This window comes from Mustela nigripes, chromosome 14 (assembly GCF_022355385.1).
Source record: "Mustela nigripes isolate SB6536 chromosome 14, MUSNIG.SB6536, whole genome shotgun sequence".
In the NCBI taxonomy this organism is placed as follows: Eukaryota; Metazoa; Chordata; class Mammalia; order Carnivora; family Mustelidae; genus Mustela; species Mustela nigripes.
Genome location: NC_081570.1, coordinates 43,236,898 through 43,259,342, shown reverse-complemented (window position 1 = coordinate 43,259,342; position 22,445 = coordinate 43,236,898). Strand labels below are relative to the sequence as shown.

The 22,445-nt window shown below is 42.1% G+C and overlaps 2 protein-coding genes across 3 annotated transcripts in view; one reads left to right on the top strand and one right to left on the bottom strand.

The window, feature by feature from the left end:
- Positions 1–1,578: 1,578 nt before the first annotated feature.
- Positions 1,579–22,399, bottom strand: LRRC42 (leucine rich repeat containing 42). 2 transcript variants are annotated; one of them, XM_059374819.1, is made up of 9 exons: positions 22,314–22,399; positions 21,031–21,118; positions 16,815–17,301; positions 10,327–10,458; positions 9,036–9,154; positions 7,748–7,836; positions 7,465–7,578; positions 3,677–3,761; positions 1,579–2,078 (listed from the first exon to the last, which is right to left on the bottom strand). In XM_059374819.1, the coding sequence occupies exons 3-9, from the start codon at positions 17,285–17,287 to the stop codon at positions 1,804–1,806; spliced, it is 1,287 nt and encodes a 428-aa protein (XP_059230802.1). In that variant the 5' UTR covers positions 17,288–17,301; positions 21,031–21,118; positions 22,314–22,399; the 3' UTR covers positions 1,579–1,803. The 2 variants fall into 2 exon arrangements, with proteins under 2 accessions (XP_059230802.1, XP_059230800.1); XM_059374817.1 differs by lacking the exon at positions 21,031–21,118 and having other exon boundaries at positions 22,314–22,398.
- Positions 22,336–22,445, top strand: part of IFT25 (intraflagellar transport 25) — a 33,702-nt gene continuing 33,592 nt past the window's right edge. Inside the window, exon 1 of the mRNA XM_059374820.1 lies at positions 22,336–22,425. The gene's annotated coding sequence lies outside the window, so the exon portion shown is untranslated. The remainder of the gene's footprint in view (positions 22,426–22,445) is intronic.

Here is a 22,445-nt window from a genome sequence, read left to right as displayed (position 1 = left end):
TCCACCCAAAAGACATTTCAAAACTCTACTTCTACCAAAAAAAAAAAAAAAGCAATCTGCATCTAATCTGCTTTTTCCGTTTCACAAATTTTAGAATCAGAACTTTTCATGATCCGGGACAACAGGCCTTTATGGACAGAGCAGCTTGCCTAGCAAACAAAACATGTATCAGACTCAAGATCCACCCCTATACTACAATCCTGGTTGAACCGTAGAGCATTTCCAAATGTCAAACCTGTCACACTGATGTATGTCATGCCAATGTGTTAATTCCTCAAGGTATCCACTGCCTTCCTTGTACTCACCAGTTAAGTCTTGCTTTAAGCTCACTGTGAGGATGGAGGACGGTCTGCAGTGACACTGTCTGGTAGGAATATAAAGCGTATCATAAATATAAGACATGTAAACTTTGTAGTAGTCACATCAGACACAAAAACAGGGGAAATGCGTATTTTAACCCCCAAATTACCATTCTAACATGCAATCAATACTTTAAAAATGGGAGATTTTTTTTGTTCACACTTGTTTGTGCTTTGATAGGATACCCAGTGTGTATTCTATGGCACATCTCAACTTGGACTAGCCCAGTTCAAGTGCTTGACGGCCACATATCACTAGGGGCTCCTGTATGGGATAGGGAAGATCTTGAGCCTTGCTATCCAAAGTGGTCCACAAATTAGAAGCACTAATATCTTCTGGAAACTTGTTAGACATGTTGACTCTTGGGCCCTACTCCAGATCTACTGACCAGAATCTGCATCTTAACATGAGCCCCAAGTAATTTACATGCACGACAGAACTTAAGCACTGATCTCAGGCCAAGTTATTGGTCTCCGGTTCCTTTTCTGTCAGATAGAGGTGATAACCCTGACTTGGCAGGACTGTGTGAAGATTCTTGGTGGTTTACTTCATGGACTTAATAGTTGGGATTTTAATAAACGGTAGCTGTTATTTAAGAAGGCAATGTAAGAGTGGGCTTTAGGACAGAATAGAGTATGAATTCTGGTTCTATCACTTATGAGCTCTGTGACCTTCATTAACTCCCTTAATGTGAGGCTGAGTTTTCTTTTCTTTCTTTATTTCCTTTTTAAGAAAATATTTATTTATTTGAGAGAGAGAGGAAGAACGCAAGTGGAGGGAGGAGCACAGGGAGAGGGAGAGAGAATCCTCAAGCAGTTAGCCCACTGAGCATGGAGCGTAGAGTCTTACAAAGGGCTCGATCTCACAACCCTGAGATCATGACCTGAGCTGAAGTCAAGAGTCGACACTTAACTGACTGAGCCACCCAGGTGCTCTTTGAGGCTGACTTTTCTGAACTCTAAAGTGGGGCTAAAACCTATCTTCCATTGCTGTTGTGAGGACAGGGTGTGGCACAAAGGAGATATTGAATGATGGTAGCCATACACTGGTGCGCGTGTGTACACACACACACACACACACACACACACACCCCTTCTTAGCTGGGCCACCTTATAGTAACAAATCATGCTCAGCTGCCTTGTTAATTCACATGCCTTCTCTCCCAAATCACCAGAGTGTTATTTCCTGTGGCTCTAGTCTGTATTTCACAAGCAGAACTTAAGGACAGCAAAAACGTTTATTTGAAAAAATTACTATGTATTGAAAATATACATTAGAAATTATTACATACTTCCATAGCATTCCCTTCCCCCACCACAAAAGTAGAAATATCCGCTTGCTATGCTAATACCATAGGTAAAGTCAAACAAAAGGGAAAACACCATCAGCCCCCTTTCCTCATACATTAGAGTCGGGGGAAAGAGGTCAACTCCTATCTACCAATCAGTAGGAATTTAACAAGTCCCAGTCTTCCACAGCAAGACACACGTATTTCTGCTTTGAAGACTGCGAAGAGTTGCTCTGGTCCTTCTCTGGCTCTTCAAAAGCTCTCTTCTTGCTCTTCTTTGACTCCTGGCTCGAGACAGCTTCCCGCTTTAACAATGGTGCATGGCAGTCTGGGGCTTTCTCTTTATAGAACTGGAGTTTCTCAGAAGAGTTCACGGGGGTGTCTGCCAGGGGACACTTCACAGGGGCTTCTGTCCGAGCCCGCTTGCCATCTGCAGGAGTGACAGAAGGGAGCAGCAATAAGTTGACCATGCTGGGGTGTGAAGGCCTGCCCAAGTCCAGAAAGATGATCCAAGGAAGATGACAAATAGGGAGAGACTTGGATTCATTTTATTGTCTTCTGAAGGCCCTATTTAGTGACCCTGGCCTGCGCACTAGTGTAGGCTGGAGGCACACACTCACACAGGAGGACGACAGATCTAGATTCAAATCCCAGGTCTGCTTTCTCTTGGAAAAGTCACCTTGGGCAAGTAACTGCTCTGAGATTTACTCTTCTCATCTTTGTAAGGTTATAAAACTAATTTCATAAGCGTGATGTGAAGATAAATGATAGAACATATGAAGTGCTCAGCACACAATTAAAGCTCAGAAAATCTTAAATCTATTATTATTCAAAATACGGACTTTGTCTTCTAAACAAGAGCCACATTTGGGGCACAACCCTAACAAATGATACCAATTTATTCTATAGCTTTTGGTAGGCCCTGAATTCTTATTTTGTTACCTTTACTTTTCCTTCATTTTGATTTTATTGCTTGACTCCTTTCAAAAAGTTTTGGTAAAATATACATAAATTTACCACTTGAATGGTTTTTAAGTGTATAGCTCTGTGGCACTGTGTACATTCACACTGTTGTGCAATCATCACCATCTTTCTCCAGAACTTTCACTTAGTGCAAAATGGAAACATTGTATTTGCTAAAGGGTGATTCCCTTTCCTCTCCCCCCAGCCCCTGATAGCCACCATTCTATTTTGTCTTTACAAACTTCACTATTTTAGGAACAACTTACAATAAGAATCACAAAACATGTTTCTCTTTCGCTTATATTTCACTTAGCATAATTTCTTCAAATTTCATCCACGTTATAACACTATGTCAAAATTTCCTTCTCTTTTTTTTAAAGATTTGAGAAAGAGAGGGAGAGAGAGAGTGAGGAAGAGTGAGCATGAGTGGGGGAGGGGCAGAGGGAGAGGGAGAAGCAGGCTCCCTGCTGAGTAGGGACCCTGACATGGGGCTAGATCCCAGGATCCCAGGATCATGACCTCAGCCAAAGGCAGAAGCTCAACAGAGCCACCCAGATGCCCCCAAATTTCCTTCCTTCTTAAGGCTAAATATTCTACTATATGGAAATACCTCATGTTGTTTACCCATCCATATATTTTTTAATTTTTTAAGGGTTTTATTTTTAATTAACCTCTATACCCAATACAGGATTCAAAATCACAACCCCGAGATCAAGAGTGGCAGTCTCCCCTGACTGAGCCAGCGCCCCTATCCATCTTTTGATGGACACCTGGGATGCTTCCATCTTTTGGCTAGACTTAATTCCTTTTTTAATGTTCTGTACTCGATCTACTTTTGTGCCGCCACAAAGATGGGATACACAGACATTTAACTATGTTCCTGGTGGTGGTGCTCAAAGCCAAGTGGGAACTGACACCGTAGCATGGTGAGAGAATAGAAGTCCTGATGATTTGTTTAAGTCCATACGATCATAATTACTTTGCCCACTGGGTGAAAAGGGCTGACTGCTTTAAGGGTGCAAATAACCTAACAGCAAAAATTCCAAAGAAAAGGGAATTTCTCACAGAAGTGCTGAGCTGCGGTTCGAGGCTCCCCGGTTTCTCGTGGCTTCACAGCTTCTGAAGTCACACGTTCCCACTGCAGAACAATCTAAAACATATTTGGAAAGATTTGAATCTGAACAATATCTCAAGCTTTTAATTTCTAGCTTTCCTTGTTCCCCCAGCTCCCTTCCATAAACACAAAGCCTTGTAATCTCACTTCAGATGACAGGTGGTGGTAAGAGTAACTAAGTCAAGACCGGATTTTCTGTTTTAATGCAAGAGTTGATCAGAACAATCACGCTGGACATATGGATCTGCAGGACTCGGGAAAAATCTGTCAAGCTGATTCCCCATCTATTTTCATCTCCATTGCAAGCCAAAAAGAAGTGTAAAGCCTTAAATTAAATAATTTTCACACATCCCTAGACTCACTTTCATGCCTTAAAATATATCAAATATAATTCAAACTCTTGTATGTGTGTAAAATGCCCATGTTTCCATGTTCTCATGACATCCCATGCTAGGTTTCCATTTTCCAAAACTGTTACAAATCTATTTTCACGGTAAACTACTACAAATTCTTTGGGAAATTTGGCTGAGTATAAACTATGCATAAATAAAGTGATTATTTCACATATACCACAAGTAACAATGACTTTTAACTTACTATTTCTCATCATAGTATGCAATAAAATGATCATAAAGAAAGCCAAAGAAAACACTTCAGGACACAGACAGGACAATGTAATGCAAGAATGTAATGTAAGAATGTAGAATATAGTTCCAAGTTTAGCGCCATTGTCTACTAGCCAGGGTATCCTTGGCAAGTGATTTAATATTTTAGGCTCAGTATTTTCATCTGTAAAATAGTATTAACAATAGGACACAGCCACCCAGGGCTGCTTTGAGGACTAAATGATGAGGTTAGCAGTGGCTGGCACACAGAAAGCACCCAGTAAACACTAGGTGTCATCCCTTCTACAATACTTCCCTATGGGGAACAGGTCGGATCTTAGAGAACACCAGCATAAACCAAACCTGGTGACTCAGCAGGCAATACAGAAAACAGTCCTTCCACTGACAGAAACAGGAATGTCAATAGGAAGAGCTGCTTGGGGAGAAGGAAGAGGAAAATAAGCTTGGTTCTGGACACACTGAGTCTGGGGTTCCCAGTAGAGATTTATGGACAGTATTTAGGAACAGGTTCGATGTGTCAGAGAGGGTAAAATCTTCCCACAGGGAAGGCTAAGGCTGTAAGAACAGTTCCGATCACCAGGAGAGTGAGAGAAGACAGAGGAGGAGAGGGGAATCAGCAGGAGCCAGAGGGAGAAGTGAGAGGGGAGTGAGGAGAAAAGCCAGGAGAGGGAAGCGTAAGGCGGGCGTGTTCATACCAGCAGTGCAGAAAAGCCCAGGAGAGATGGAGAATGAGATCACACGCCACCTGCAAGAAAACACCCGCCAAAGAGCAGTGGAGGCCAGACCTAGGTTACAAGGGATTAAGAACCGGGCGGGCGGTGAGAAAGTGGGCAAGATCGTAGAAACCACTTCACAGCTGCACTGGGGGATGAAGAACACGTTAGAAAAAGGGTAAGTCACATTTATACACAGAAAGCAAGTAGCCAACAGTATGAGACTGAAGACGGACAGGCGGGGGAGTAGAGGGAGACCCCAGAGACTGGAACCCACCAACATGCAAGGGCTCATCCCTGGAAGCCGGTGGCACACCTGCCTTCGGACAGGAGGGAGGTAGGGTATGGTTGAAGAAACGGAGACATTCTGAGACAGAGACAGGGAAGTAAGGGGACTGCTATTAGTTGGCCCTAATTTCCTGTCACCTGCAGAGAGCAGGGCAGGAGGAGACTGGAGTCAGCCTGAAACATTTCAACAAGGGATCAGCAAGAAACGGGGAAAACGCTGAGGCCACGCTCCAGGGGCCCGAGCGGGGTGTATGAACAGAAGCTGTGTGTGGGAAGGAGCCTCATCATCTTACAGGCACACCTCGGACCTAGGCTGAAGCAGATACTGCGTGTTCCACACATGGAAGGTTGGTGGTGACCCTGTGTGAAGCGAGTCTACTGGTATCATTTTCTCAATAGCAGCTGTTCACTGCATGTCTCTGTCCGATTTTGGTAATGCTCCTACCACTTCTGATTTCTTCATTATTATTGTATGTGTTATAGTCATTAGAGATAACTCACTGAAAACTCAGGGGATGGCTAACATTTTTTAGCAATAAAATATTTTTAATTAATGTGAGCACCTTATTTTTTTAAACATGATATTATACACTTAACAGACTAGAGGTACACAAATACTTTATGTGCACTGGGGAACCAAAAAACTCACTTGACTTGCTTTATTGCAGTATTTGTACTTCTTAAAAAGATTTATTTATTTGAGAGAAAGAGAGAGGGTGTGGTGGGGAGGGGCAGAGGGAGAAGGAGAGAATTTCAAGCACTGATTCCCTCCCGTGCTCCAAGTCCAATGTAGGGCTCAATTACAAGACCCTGAGATCATAACCTGAGCCCAAATAAAGAGCCAGTCACTTAACTGACTGAGCCACCCATGCACCCAGCAATGTTTGCTTTAATACAATATTCGCTTCATCAAGGTGGTCTGGAACCAGACCCACAGTATCTCCATGGTACGCCTGTACGTTCAGGCCAGGTTAAATGCCAGCTAGGTGTTTTACTTCATCCTTACTAAGCTCTGTAAGAGAGGTCCTGTTTTCTGCATTTTCTAGATGAAGAAACAGTAACTCCAACTTACCTTAAGTGATACAGCTATTGGGTTGCTTAGTCAGGATCCCAAACCCTCGTCTCCTAAACTCCATAGCCTATATTCATTCTACTATGCCCTTGCTATCGAACTTCATCAAGCCTTCGTATGTCCGCCCATACCAGCTTGAACTCTACTGCATACATGCAGGATTCATCTGATGCTACAAACTGTCATAATGATTTCAGTATGCATCGTGTGGACAAACATCACAGTGCTCCTGAAATCCTGAGTCCCCCCTTCTTCATTACTTATATGGAGGTGATGCTACAATTAGGCACTCGGATAGGTTCACCATCACACATTAGAGTAGGACCAGGGAGGAACCCAAAACAAAACAGTTTGCTGGGTCTTCTAGAAACATTAAAGTGTCTGAAGAAAAAGACACCAGCCCCAGGCAAGCCACCATCTACTGGTGCCCTAAGACTTGGTTACCTTCTGACTTCCTCCTTAGGTCTCTACTTTACTAAGTTGAAGAACACCACCAAGAAGACAAGGGAGAATCAAAGGAAAGTCAGCCAAAAAGTTGAAAATGGGAGGGTTCGCACAGTGAGAAGACACACACACACATATACACACAAAGACATTTCCTCACTAAAGCTCTAAGAAATTTGTCCAAACTAAGGAGGAGAGTCAGATTTGAACTGTTCTCAGCGTGCCTTATTCTCTTTCCAGCATCTACAAGCTGCTAAGAGAATGTGTCCTTCTGCAGCTGGACATACTGTTTTTCTGCAAAGCAAGCCAGAATTTGCTAATTTTCTGAGTCGTTTATAAGACGACATTTTCTCCTAGGGTGAATAAGGATGAGGCCTGACCTAGAGATCAGAGCACGAGGTCTAAGGACTGGCATATGACACCCTGCCTTCCGTAGCTGGGTCAGGTAAGGGCCATCAGTGCCTATGATTTGATGTGAAGATGATAATTCAGTCAGACTACGCAGAAGATTAATGTTTGTTCAAAGTGTTGACTAAGGCAGTTGGTGACTTAAAACGAGAAGCCATATAATTGTGAGAGAGAAAAACTGCAAGTACCTGGTCAGCCCAGCCCTCTGTCTTACAGTTACTGTGATCAAATTCCTTCAAAGGCACTTTGGAGTGGACAAGGCCTATGTGGGTCTGGAGCTTGTGTTTGACAGCTTTGATGTCCTATGAGGGAAAGAACAAGAAGGCACACATGTCTGGTCAATTCTTGCTTGCTTTCAGTAGGAAATAAACACCATCACAAATACCAGTCCTTTCTAAGCACCAATTAGCAGGAGCCAAATATATCTAATTGTGAATCTGGAGAAATAAGAGAAGGGAACAAATGTCTTACCTTGAGCCCTGTCCCAGAAATATCTAAGCAGTTTAGTTTTCTAAAAGAGAAGAGGTATCCAATTCCCGCATCTGTGATCTCAGGGTTACCTAGATGTCAAAAACATAGGCTGTATAACAGTATTCAGTAGAGCTCAGAAAAAAGGCCAAACAATGATAAAATATAAAGTATTGAGTGAGCAAACTTTTCAGAGCTAACTACTGTTAGGATCTTATCTTCATCCTGTCTGTAATGTGGAACAGCCATGCTAGATGACCCTTAAGATCCTTTATATAAAGCTCTAACTTTCTAGGAGGTGGGGATTAGCAGAAAAATAAACCAGGAAGTTATTCCGAAGGGTTTAATTTGGAGCCTTATGAAAACTGCATACATAAACATGTATTAAAATGGTTTATCTGACTTTGCTCGTGGGTATTTCATCTCCAAAGTAAAGACAGTTTTAAAAGATTTTCAAAGGCATTTAGACACAGAGACTATTACTACTCTTACTAACCTACACTATTTCAGAAATTTTTCTTACATATTACCTTCTCAAATCAGAGAGTCCTGTAGTTAGCACTGAGTCCTCAAAGCCATGAAGACAATGCCTGGCACATTCCAGATGCTCAAAAAAATGTTTGCTGGATAAATACACTCTCCTGGGAGGGAGGCTGGACATTCACTACTATCTTCATTTTACGGAAGTTGAGGCTCAGAGAGGTTAAATAACTTGTTCAAAGGTACAGAGTTGTTAAAAAAAAAAAAGTAGCAGAGCAAGGAGTGTTGTCTGACCTTAAAACCCTGTTCCTTTCCTTCTTCTGACACCACACCATCCTGCCATATACTAAATGGATGCTCAATTAAATTGTAAATGATCTCTATTGACTTTCCACCACTGAAGTCAACATCTAGTTAATCCTGAGTATGTTATCACAACTGTGAATTTACCCAGATTTTCATCAAGCAAGTATTGATTCAAAGACCCAGCTGACAGACACTATAAATCAGCAACTCAGGGAGTAAGTAAAGGTAAGCCAGACGTCCTTTATATATGCCATGACTAGAATAAAAGGCTGCCCTGTCTGCACACTGTGAGTGGCCCAAATGCATGTGGCAAGGCATACGGGGAAAGGTGTGTGGTCAGGAGTCAAGAGCATATGGCTTTACTCCTGCTCTGCCACTAGCTGGCTGTGGCACCTAGGAAAGTCACCGCCCTCCATCTTACCACCTCTAAAATGACAGGGAAGAACTAGGTGATTTCTAAGGCATTCTTCCAACATTAAGAACTATAATGTCTAATGAAACTTACAAGATAAGTCTAATAATGTTAGATTTTCAAGGCCTCTTTTCATCACTCGAACTGGTGCTGTCATTTTCCGCACACCGGCATCAGATAAACAATTATCCTTCAGGTGGAGTTGAGTTACACTAGGGAAACAAAGTCCGTAAGTAAATCACTTAGAGTTTGAGAAAGCCTATGTACAAGAGCAGACTTTCGTAAACTTCACCTAAAAATAAAAGGACCTTCTACGTCCTGTTTTATTCACACCCAATGCATATAGCAGAGTTATAAACCCTTTGGCGCTGTTTACTAAGTGCAGGTTAACTTAGGGATCAAAGTGTCATGTAGTACTAATCTCAGATGGCAGAGGGCACTAAGGGTATATGGTCAAATGAGGTAAACAGGGACTTCATTAAGGGGATAAATATACCTTGTTTTATACAAAAGCTGCATTCACGACAAATCCTATGTGAAAACCAGAAACATTCTAAATATGTCAGGAAAGTCTACTGAATAACTCCTATGAGAATTCTTTTTGCAAAGCAAACAATCCTCTAATATTGACTGGCTTTATAAATCCAGATTTTCAGATTAGTTTTTTGGGTATACCCATAGCCCAATCCATCCAGCTAACCTGAAATTAGTGTATTAATTTCCTCCACTGTCCCACACATAAGACATCTGAAACTTTACTAAACCTCACACAAAAATACCTTTGTATGGAGCAGTGTGTAGGTGTTGCTGTCTGAGCCAGGCACCAGGAAGCTGGTTAGACTCAAGTTTGTCATGCTGTTATGCTTCCGGCTGTTTATGAAACCACAGAAGAATCTGTCTGGCCTCCTGTCTGCTGGCCAGACTGAGCAACTGGAGATCAGCTGGACTATTTGTGAATGGTACTGGGTGATTTCTTTAAACTATGGCTCTTGAAAAGAATTAGGCACTCTTTAATAGTTTATTTTTGAAATAATCTATAGTTCATTGAAAAGAATGCTTATAGACAACTGTATAATATCTCTTGTTAGAATAAACTAGGACTGGACAGACCAAGGGCAAAATCATTTTCACCCCATGTAGTTTCATTTATTACATGCTGAAATAAAGATTATTTAGAAGATGAACCAAATGACTTACCTTCCTATAAAGTGTTCAATCTATATTGCTTGTGCCCAGTAGAGGAGATTGAAAATGTTTTAGGAAAGAAAGTAAGTAGCAAATAAACACAGGATTGGAAAGTAATCAGCATTCTTCAAGATGATCCCATGTATCATCCTTTAAAAAAAACAAAACAATTCATCTACAAGGGGTGGCAGGTCAATACCTAGACAGTGCCTCATTGGTGAGATGTTCTAGAAGTTCATGCTCATCTCCAAGCTTGCAACAGGAAAGATCCAGGCAGGTCAGCTCCCGGAAAGACTTAATTTCCTCAAGCTTTTCTGAAATCACCAGGTATCTGTGGGGCATGGAGAGCAATCAATAGCTTTTCTTTTCCTTCTTTTAAAACATTACCATTTGTGGCTCTGTGATATAGTCAACATTCCATCAGGACAAGGAACTATGAAATAAGCAGACTTCACCCATTTCTATGTGGGTACAGGCTGAATTTTTTCATTAGTGAATACCGTGAATCTTTTTTACATGATGGTGGAGGAAAAACTTTTAAATAAAAATACACAAGCAAAGGCAAGACACAAGAGAAAATACATCTGCTTTGTCAGAAGACAGACCTTGGTGTTGGGACCTAATGGGAAAATTTCCAAACTTTGGGATTCTTAAAAACATAATCATTCATTCTTTTGAAGTTCCTTTTTTTAAAGATTTTATTTTAGTGAGCAGAAGAAAGAAAGAGATAGCACGTTTGTACAGGGGGAGGGGGCAGGAGGAGAGGGAGAAGCAGAGCCCCTGCTGAGTGGGGGGCCTGAAGTGAGGCTCCATCCCAGGAATCTGGGATCAGGACCTGAACCAAAAGCAGATGCTTAACTGACTGAGCCACCCAGGCACCCCTTGAAGTTGCCTTTTATCTTAGGCTTGGTAACTACTGGTTTGAAAACTGGAATAGGGCCTGAACTCTGGGTTCTAATCTCTGCACATCCCCAAGAATATACCAAGAGATACTTGGCAGATCGTGTTTTACCATTTCTATTCAAACACGTTTCAATAGTTGCCCTCTCTACTGCGCCTGTTAACTTTTCTCGGAAGGTCCGTGCAGTATGACAGACTACAAGGACTCCAGCTCATCTAGATGGTTAAGACAAACATGTGAGCACAAACAATTTAATTACACTGGAGCACCTTGGCAAACTGTTATCAGGAAGCATCAGGGAGGCCTCTGGAGAGGAAAGGGAGATCAAAAGGGCATTCCGCAGCCCAGGCTGGGGCCTCTGCCCTGCTTTCTAGTTGTTCATCTATTTCAGATGATTTTCAGATGATGTCAGTGAGAAAAAAATGAAAAGGGATTAGGTGTGACAGGAAATAGGAGAGGATCCAAAGAGAAAGGAAAACTGACTTGTGGTAAGAGCATGCCTTTCTCATCGACTTTCCTCATAGGTGTCTAGAAGTTTCCAGAGCAAAATGGTATGCTAGGATCTGTGGATTTAACACTTAAAAGTGTTCACTTCTCTCTTCTGTTAGTAGGATCATAATTGCCAAAAATGAGATGGAATAATGTGAGGGCAAGAGGGAAGTGAGACCTCTTTTCTTCCTATCTCCAATCAAAATAAGATGTACTGAAGCTGATCGTTGGCCTGGCTGCTATGTACAGATGGCATGGGGCACTGATACCCTCTCTAAGCTGCCTGGTGACAGAGCTCAGCTGGGTACACAATTGAGTCTTATTGACTCAGACGTATTTTAATTGCACTGTAAATAAAGCTGCTGTTTTCCATCTTCCAATCACAGAGTTGAAGTGGGTTAATGGGGATTTGGGGGATTACTGGCAATCAGAGGAAAAAAAACACACCACCTTTGATCAATTAACCAAAAGATTTTTAGTAATTCTGAAACAAGGGTTATCTGCAAAGGACATAACAATGTATAATGTGATTAACAAACTACAAAAATCAAGGCTGAGAAACCAACATGCAAAGCCACAGACACTACTAGATGCTTATCTAGGACATGATCAAAGCTCTCGGGTCTCGCTCAATGCTATTCTTCCAATTTATCCCTTAACCAGTTCAGAATAGTGTAATAGAGAAGCAACAGAAAGAACACAGACATATTTTAGTGTCAGATACACCTAAGTCTGGATTGTAACAACCCTAATTAATTGTGTGACTGTGAAAAGTTACTCAACCTCTCTGATCCTCAATTTCTCTAGCTGAAAATGGGGCAAATAATTACTTAAGGATTACTAAGAAAACTATAAACAATATCCCAGAAGTACAGGCATCTTATAGAACCTCATTTCATAGTAGTTATTACAATCACGTCATTACATAGAGTGGTATTTTAAGGGAAAATACTGGTCTCCCAGTACCACTGGTCGGATTAAAAATCACTGGGCTTTCAACACAGGAAGGAAATAGTTTTTATAGGGTCAGAACGCAGTTGCAAAGATATTACCTTCTCCTTCTGACAAGCAGCTTTGTGACATGTCCTTACACAGTAAGTGCCCAAACCTCCCCAATTATCTTATTTTCAATAATTTTCTTACTCTCCTTCCCTTTGACCTGAACCCTTTCATGATGGTAAAACCTTTGCTGGTACAGCATCAGCCTTGGATTATAAAAGCAAACCCAAATCTCCTGTCCTCTTCCTATTTCCCTCTGGAGATTCAAAAGGAGAGGGAAGTTTGGGATCAGAGTGGAAATTTTTTTTTTTAAAGATTTTATTTTTAAGTAATCTCTATACTCAGGGTGGGGCTCGAACTCAAGACTCCAAGATCAAGAGTCCCATGCTCTTCAGACTGAGCCAGCCAGGCGCCCCTACAATTGAAAATCTTTTTTTTTTTTTTTTAAGATTTTATTTATTTATTTGAGAGAGATTTATTGAGAGAGATCACAAGCAGGCAGAGAGGCAGGCAGAGAGAGAGGAGGAAGCAGGCTCCCTGCTGAGCAGAGAGCCTGATGTGGGGCTCGATCCCAGGACTCCGAGTTCATGACCTGAGCGGAAGGCAGCGGCTTAACCCGCTGAGCCACCCAGGCACCCCAAAAATCTTAATCTTCTATCTGAACAAGACAACAAAGTTTAGAATTGCTGCAATAAAGTATGAATCAAAAGATCACAATCACATTAAAAATGTTTCTTCTATCTTTCCAGTTATAAAATACAAGTTCCTTATAGAAAAAATTAAGAACATGTGAAAAGTTATAAAGAAAATTAAACTGCAATCCCACTATCTAGATTGCATTTTGAAAGATTTCTCTTTTTCCTTCTATATATACAACACATATAAAAATTCCTGATTTTTAAAAAATTGGATCATATAGTACATGCAATTTAAATCCTTTTAAATGTGTCGTATATGAACATTTCACACCATTTTAATCTTTGAGTACTATCTCAACAGCTATGTAATATTTCACCATATGAATACCATAATTGGCTTAAATTCAATTCTTATTGTTAAATATTCAGCTTTCAGGTTTTCACTGTTACAGTGTTGTAATGAACACCCTTATATGAAAGTATTTGTTCCCATGTTTGTGTATTACATTAAAAATTAGGATTCCCAATGAATGTAATTCATGGGTCAATCAAATGGTATGGGTATTTTTAAGGCTCTTGATACATGTAGTAGCTGAGCTGCTTTCCAGAAATATCACTAATTTACGTACTTGTCAAACATGAATGAAAGTGCTATTCTCCTTCAATCTGACTACTGGAGTGGTACACAGGCATCACAAATGAATAAGAAGCATTTTCACTATCAGGAGAAATACTTAAGCTAGAATGGTACATGGGGAAAACAGAATACAAGTTGTACATAGAGTATATTCCCAAATTATAAAGATATATATTTGGAAATGATTATCATGAATAGTAGGATTACAAATTTCTTAAAATTACAGCTGTATATATTTCCCAATATGTACTACCTTTATAATTTTAAAACATCTATCATAATTCTACTTTTCATGGTTCTATTTTTTCTACAATGAACATAAATAACTTGAAACAATACATGAAAGAGTAAAATGTTATTTTAAATATACGTGTTATATATTTAAATACTGCTTAGCTTTTTCATTCGGGCAACGTAAATCTTTTTTCTACTGGCAGCAGCACAGAGATGGAGCTTTCAGAAGGTGCCAGCTTAGCTCCCAAGTCCACAGCTCTGACCCTATCTGCATGTGTTTATCCCTTGTCTTTTTTTTTTTTTTTTTTTTAAAGATTTTATTTATTTATTTGACAGAGAGAAATTACAAGTACACTGAGAGGCAGGCAGAGAGAGAGAGAGAAGGAAGCAGGCTCCCTGCTGAGCAGAGAGCCCGATGCGGGACTCGATCCCAGGACCCTGAGATCATGACCTGAGCCGAAGGCAGCGGCTTAACCCACTGAGCCACCCAGGCGCCCCGATCCCTTGTCTTTTTAAAGTATAATATTTGGACTAGGCTGAAACCATTATTTCTGAGCCAATTATATAAATATTGCTTCTTTTTTTTTTTCAAAGACTTTTTTGAAAGAGAGGAGTTGAGGGAGGGTCAGAGGGAAAAGGAGAAGCGGACCCACCACTGAGCGCGTAGCCCCAGGGGACAATACCAGGACCTTGAGACCAGGACCTGAGCCTAAGGCAGATGGTTAACTAACTGAGCCACACAGGTGCCCCTCTTTTTTGCTTTTTAAACCATATGAGTTTAGCTTATGCTTTCTGGTATGACTTTCTCCTCTTACATGCTGTTTTTTTTTAGTCTTGCTTTAATGGTCCTCTTGATGGCACTTCTTTTTTTTTTTTTTAAAGATTTTATTTATTTATTTGTCAGAGATAGAGCGCGAGCGAAAGCGAGCACAAGGCAGACAGAGTGGAAGGCAGAGTCAGAGGGAGAAGCAGGCTCCCCGTGGAACAAGGAGCCCGATGTGGGACTCGATCCCAGGACGCTGGGATCATGACCTGAGCCGAAGGCAGCTGCTTAACCAACTGAGCCACCCAGGCGTCCCGATGGTACTTCTTAATAGTAAGCTACCTTTCACACTTTCTAATCACAAAAAAGGTTCACACATGGCATACTACAGTTATTTTTTAAATCTACGGGTATTGACAGCAAATGATCTTTAAAATATATCAAGAAAGCAAGGTGGGTAACAGTGTAAGCAGTGTGCGGCCACTTGTGTAACAAAGGGGAGAGCTATAGATGAACGTATATGTACAGGATATCTCTGACATGACGTAAAAGAAATCATGAACAGTAGCTGCCTCTGGAGAAATAGGAGATAAAATGGGAGAGAGGTTATGTTTCACTTTGTACCTTTGGTGTTTAAATTATTTTGCATGGCAGTTTCTATTTTTAAATTTTCCACATTTTTCAAAGGTTTTTTTTTTTTTTCTTTTTTAATTGGTTCCATGCCTAGAGTAGAGCCCAACATGGGGCCTGAACTCACAACCCTGAGATTAAGAATGGAGGTGAGATTAAGAGTCAGAGGCTTAACCTACTCAGCCACACAGGCAACCCTAGAGTTTTGTTGTTTTTTTTTTAATTAGTAGATGCTTTAAAAGTCATTTTATGGTGGAATAAAAACTTTATTTATTTTTTAAGTGGAGCCCAAAGTGGGGCTTGAACTCATGAGCCCAAGATCAAGACCTGAGCTGTGGACAAGAGTCTAGGATGCTCAACCAACTAAACCACCCAGGTGCCCTAGAAACTTTAAATACATCAATAAAAGTACATAAGCAAAGGCAAGTCAGAAGAGAAAACATCTTCTCTGTCAGAAAATAGACTTTGGTGTTCAGACCTGTCAAAATATGTCATGGGGAAGCCTCACTAAAATGGGAGTCGTGAGGTTTCTGCTGGTGGAGCATTCAGGCCCTAGACCCACGAGGAAGAGCCTGACTTGACCTTACACGGACTTGACCTTTCACATGAATACTACTCTACTATTCCCAGACAAAGGAAGAAATGCTTTCCTCATCCTGCCTAGCAATAGTATCATCAATGAAAAGCCTCCACCCTTCAAACTCCTAGTTTACTCCAAAGGATTTTTAGTTTGTAACAACCTTCTCAGCTTCCTTCTTTCCTCCTTAAAAAAGTATGTGTCTCCTTTGTTCCCCCAGATTTGCCTGTGGTTTTGCCATAGCTTGATTGTCCCAGATTGCAATTCTCTTTTATTCCTGAATAAACCCAGGTAAAATAACTGGCAGTTTCTATTTTTAAAGTGAACAGACCTTATTTGAAAATTTCCAAACTTTAGGATACTTGAAATTTTAATAACTCTTTTAAAGTTACCTTTTATCTAATGCTCAATATCTAGAAGTTTGAAAATTGGAACAGGGTCCAGAACTCTAGTTACTAATCTTCCCATCCCTAGGAGCATACTAAGATACTTGGCAGATGATACCCTGTCGTTTCTATTTTCTCATACTAGAAAAGTTGGTAGAAGAATTTTTTTTTTTTTTTTTTTTTTTTTTTACTGAAAGGAGGAGTGGTGGCCATCAAGCAGTGGCAAAATGGTTTCAAAATAAACCTGTTTTCTGGTTGCGGGGTAGATAGGGAGAAAGACAGTGATTTTTCTCAAAATAGCCTCCACTTTGTATTTGGGAGTTTTAAATTGAAGTGCTATTTGATGGGGGAAGCCCCCATGCCCATGAAGCCCCAGAAATAGACAGAATTAACACATCTATAAAATATTCACCATCCTAATCAGAATACCCACCTGTTTCGCAAACATAGGGAGCAAAGTACCAGACTTCCATAGGCCTCTGTGAATTTCTGTAAAGCCCTCAGCCCCGCACCTGGCTCTGTGAATTTCTGTCTGGCTTCTGCAGCAGAGAACAGCTTTTCAGCAATCTGCTCAGGAAAGCCAATAAGGGAATCAATGTGATCAACATTGTCGGAGATAAAGCCCAGGACAAGGCTGAAGAGAGATTTGGCAGAGTACCGAAGATTCCCCTCTCGGGTATATGTGAAGATGAAATGATCAGTCTTCTCTTTCTGTGCAGTATCATCTTCTCTGTTCATGCAAAGCTCCACAGAGAAGCCTTTGGGAAACAGTCTGAAAGGCCTTGGCTTCTGCAGGCTACTCCTGACACCATCCAAGGCCAGATTGACCATGTGCAGCTGACCATTTTCTCGTACATAGATGGGTCCTGGGTCCAGGTGGTTTTCTGAGTTGAGGTAGTAAGACATTGCCTTGGTTGCAACTGTAAGAGCAAGGCACAGAGGAAGCAAATCCAATTAACACACCATTTGTACACGTAACTTCATTGTGCTGTGCCCAGAGCTTTACAAGCCTAGCAGGAAGGCCCTTTGGTTGGTTTGGGGAAATAAAGCTTCCCAGCTGCCTGTGAACTCTGACACCTACAGGCTGCTTCTACTCCCTCTACCTGAAATGCTGACTCCTACTTTCCCCCTTTTCTTTGTATCTGGTGCACTCCCACTCATCTTTCAAAAGGCAGCTCAAATCTCATTCCTAAAATTCACCCTGGGGAAGTTACAGAAGCACATAGAATCATCTACAAGGAAAGTCATGGCAGCACAGTTGATAATCACAAAACAACTGGAAACAACCTAAATGACCAACAATAGGGGTGTTATTAAGTAAGTTATGATACATCCATACCATGGCATGTTAGGCAGTTATTCAAATCATAAAATTTTTATTGTTTTGCAGGTTACAAACAGTACATATAGAATTTACTACTACTGTATTAAAAATGTAACTATGCATAGGAATGAAGACCAGAAACTAGTAATTTCCTTGCTACCCTGGCACCCTCCACGTCTTTGTTGTCTCAGTGTTCTGCTACTGATTTATTCCCAGGCCTGTGTTCCACCAGCTTGAGTTCCTTGAGGAGAGGGACCATGTTTCATTCATCCAGACTCCCTAAGTTAGCTCTGGCATATAACAGACCCTGAGTGGGTATCTGTGGAACTAAAGTTTACTCATTTGCTAAGCCTTGCATGGAACACCAGCAACAGGATTTTTTGGATCTACAAAGAAAGACCTCCATCACAAGAGCTAACCAAAAAAAAAAATATTCTACCCATTGGAAACATCATATCTCTTAAGGCTCTATTTAGGACACTTTTGACATAAGGCAAAACACAAAAACAGTGGGCATTTATGCAACCCTATGGGTGACATTTTGTGCTCAAGCATTAATTGGAATAAATTTTTGTTTTCCTGAGAAACCGTGAGATCTCAAAACCACAGGAGAAATTCCTATATTAAACAGAAACATTTGATTATCATTTCCACAACAATTTAAAGAGAGGTGAGAGTTAAAATTCTATATATGTCAAATAGCTGCCATTATCTTTAAAAGACTCTGACTTTTAGAGTGAAGTAACCCAGCTTCTCCATCAATGCAGGGCTGGGCTATAGCTCTGATGCCACGTAAAAGTGTCAGCAAACAATCAAGTCAGTGATCAAAAACGCTGAGTCTTTGGAGATCAAACAGTGATCCTGTTTGTGGGCATCAGTATGATCCCTGTTTCTCCTGAGGATAATTATGTGGGTAAAAGCACATCAGAAAGAAGGGCTCTGCCTAGTCTGACAGCCTCACCCTTTCCTGATCAGCTTCTCTCGCCCTATGCCATGCCATACCACCCAAGTAAGTTGGCTGTGTGCTCTCTTGTCTCACTGGTCTTTGCCCATTCTGCTCCCTTTGGTTGGAACATCCTTCTCAGCTTTCCTGACCTAGCTAATCCTTACTCATCATTAAAACTCAGCTCAACCATCATCTCTCTCCCGGGAAATCTTCACTAACCCCTGCACCAGTGCACGCCTGTCTGGTTTTCCCAGGGCACCCATGTCTCTTCTCTATATAGCACTTAGCCCTGTGTCCTATGTTCACTTGCTAATGTTCCCAGAGCTGTGAGCTCTTGGAAGGTAAGGCACTTATTTGACTTGATTCATCTCTTTTTCCCAGGCTCAACACAGTGCCTAGTACTGAGTAATCCCTCAAAAGGTAGGTGCTGAACTGAATGAGAGAAAGGGTGAGACCTCGAAGGGACAGACACAGTGCTCAGAGCTGCTGGGCCTGCTGATACTGTTGCTAGGAGCCAGCTCTTCTTCCAGGCAACAGCTGCAGGCTCCTCCCCGACTGGCCAGACCCTTCTGCAGGTGGTAGAAGCACAGCAAATGATGGCAGGATACTGCTACTGGTACTACCAGGGGAAAAAAAACCTAAAACCCAGACAAAAAACTCCTGTCACAGTGCCAGCTCTCATAACCCATACTCTTGCCAGTATTCAGGGCCTGCTGCTAAGGCGATGCCTCACTTATTCTAAGCTCTTCTTCCAGCAGAGGTAAGCATCTCTCCCCTGCAACTTCACATACTTTAATCTTGATGAGGAGATAAAGCAGATCCCCTCAGTCTTTATCCCTAGATTTGCACATCTGGAGTCCTACTCTACCTGTGAATCAGAAATTAGTCACCAGGCATGACCCTAAAAAGCAATAACTTGATTGTAATAATGGAAAGGCAAATTCTAAGGGGAGAACATATTCTAATGGATCGGCACATCATAAGCTCCCTGACAATGGAACAGGGTCTGCCCATCCACATTACTCCTAACCCTCACCCCAACAGTGTGTTCCACAAAATTTGGAGTCAAACAGACAAGTGGATAAATGACCACTTCAGGTATAAATCAGAAAAGTTTGATTCCATCCAGCAGAGGGCACAAGCAGCCAGGGACCAGAGCAAGGATGCTAACCCAGGCTGCCCCAAATCCTGGCAGCTTCTCTTTGCAGGGATCACTTTCAAAAAAGGCCTAGTTCTGGTTATTTTTTACTTCTAAATTACTCGCAAAATGCTGACTGTCTTTCTAAATGATTAAAAGAAAAAAAATCCAGTATTTCCTGAAGAGTAAAATCCACAGTCTCTGTCCAGAAGCCCCAAGGCTCCTCTGGCTCTTCAATGAACGTACTTGAGGTACTTGGTTCAGGGAATCCTGTTAACTTTTGATTTCTACTACTAAATTCCTGCATCTTGCATTCGCTCAATAAGAAGCTTCCTGAGAGTTTGTGAGATACTATAAAATGAGCTAAGAATTAAATGAATGTTTAAGTCTTGCAAGGTTAAGAACCATAAAAGCAAGAGAATTCCACATACAACTTCTATATTTGGCTTTGCTTATGCCTGGCTGTTGTACATGGTGGTCTATTAAAAATGGGTCCTCAGGCAACAAGGCCTGTTCTACACCATGGCAAAAATCCCCTACAAACTGGAAAATCAAAATAATTAGTATCTTCAAGAATGTCCAGTTTAGATCTGCATTAACTATATTTTAAAGCACGTAATTTTGTCAAATGAATAAAATGTAACCTTACCACATTAAGAACTCAGAACTCTGTAGCCTCTGAACTAAAATAACTGATAACTAAACATGACAACTTTCTAGGTCTTGAAGCCAGTTTACCAAGCGAGAAGCAGGACCCCGCCAATCATGTGGACTGGAGAGGGGGAATAAGAGGCAGAGGGGACAGGACCAAAATTGTGAGCTGAGTCTATGGCTCTCTAACGTGAAGGAAAAAAGAAAGCACCTAACTTTAGCAGGCAAAAGAACAATCCCCTAAAGATAAATCATAGTAATGACAGTGATGACGACAATGATACTAGGTCTGATAGCTAGCATTTATTAAGTACCTACCAGTTGCCAAGCATTGTGCTAGGTACTCAAGTGATCTCACATAACCCTCAACAATCCTATTAGGTCAGGATTGCCATTTAACAGGTTAACAAGGCTCAGAGAAGCGAAGTAACTTAAGGAACAGAACTAGCGACAGAGCCAGAATTCAATCTCAAGCCTGTATTACTCCAAAGCTCAGACTCTTTCCACTGCATGATGCTGTCTCTCAAGAATAAAAATATGACATCAGCCTTAAGGATTAAAAAAAGATGTTAAAAATTAATCTCACCCACCTGTTTGATCCCTTTGGCATTCACTGGCTTAAGCTGGGGGTGGAGGGCAGGGAGAAGATTAAAAAACCGTGGCCATCTGAGGAAAGAGCTGGTAGGAACAGAGCCAGGACAGAGCTACGCTGAGGCCTCCCTTCCTCCCTCTACCAGGGCAGAAATTACCCACATCCACACACCAGGAAAACATCTGTCAAGCCATGGCCTTCATCCCAAGGCTTCAGACACCCTTGGTTTATTTGAAAATGCAGTACTCTTGAGAAAATTCCTACGCAAAAACTTGAACAGAGACAAGTTCCAAACCACCAATAACCAACTAACAATCTTGCCTTGGTTGTTCTGTGTCACCACCATTATCCAATTTTTCCACCCCTCTCATTTTTTCCCTACAGAGTGCACTTTCCTTACCTGCCTTCTCACCCAAACCCTTTCCTCCCCCAGAGCTCCAGAGGGCCACACCATACCCAGCTCCAGGAGCATGCCAATCTCTCCTACATCCTGACACTTACAGTTCTTCTACCTGCCAATTCTAGAATTTTTAACATAAAACCCAGTCTCTCTACACCCCAAATCCTAACTCCTCTCCCTCCACCCAGTCCCAGCATCCCTGTCCCCACCTCTCACACCTCAGGCCCTTCCAATCCTATCCTACCAATGCCCTTCTGAAATGAGGTTCCTTGTCACACCTTCAGCTGCCTCTCCTTCCTTCCCTACACGGTTCCACCCCCAGGCATTCTTCCACTGTCCTTCAAGTATTCTTCCCCTCCTCCCAGTCTCTGGGATTCCCTCTCCTAGGACTTCAATCTCCCCATCCCTTTTCTTGTCTTCTGCCTATAACCTTCAAAATCCCCTTTCTTCATGCCTCACGAAGCCCAACCTCACAACCCACAGCCCCAACTTTTCTTCCCTACCCCCTAGACCCCACTCCTTTTATTCCGATCCTGGATCCTTTCCTTCTTACACTTCTCAAATCCCACTCCGTCTTCCCCTTCCCCAGTACTGCAATCTCCCTCAATTCCCACGCATGCCCCTCCCCGAGCCTGCCCAAACTAACCCTGCTCCCTTCTCCCACCTTGCCCCCAATTACCCTACGAAGCACCCCGACCCCACCCTTGAACCCATCTCCCACATCCCTATATCCTCATCCTCACATCTCACCCAGACCACACCCCAACCTCGTCCTTCCCGGTCTTCCCCTCCCCCACTCCGCCCCTCCCTCACACCCCGCCCCCGGCCCCCACTCGCAGCCCCAGGCTGCGTGAGCGGCCCAGCCCGCGGCCGCCACCTACCTGTGCCCCTGCCCGGGGCTGCGAGCGGCAGCTTCTCGGTGGCGGCTCCCACCTCCCGCGGCGCGCCTGATGGGGGAAGCGGCTCGACGCCGCAGGCACAAAGCTACAGAGGGTGGGACCGAGAGAGGTTGG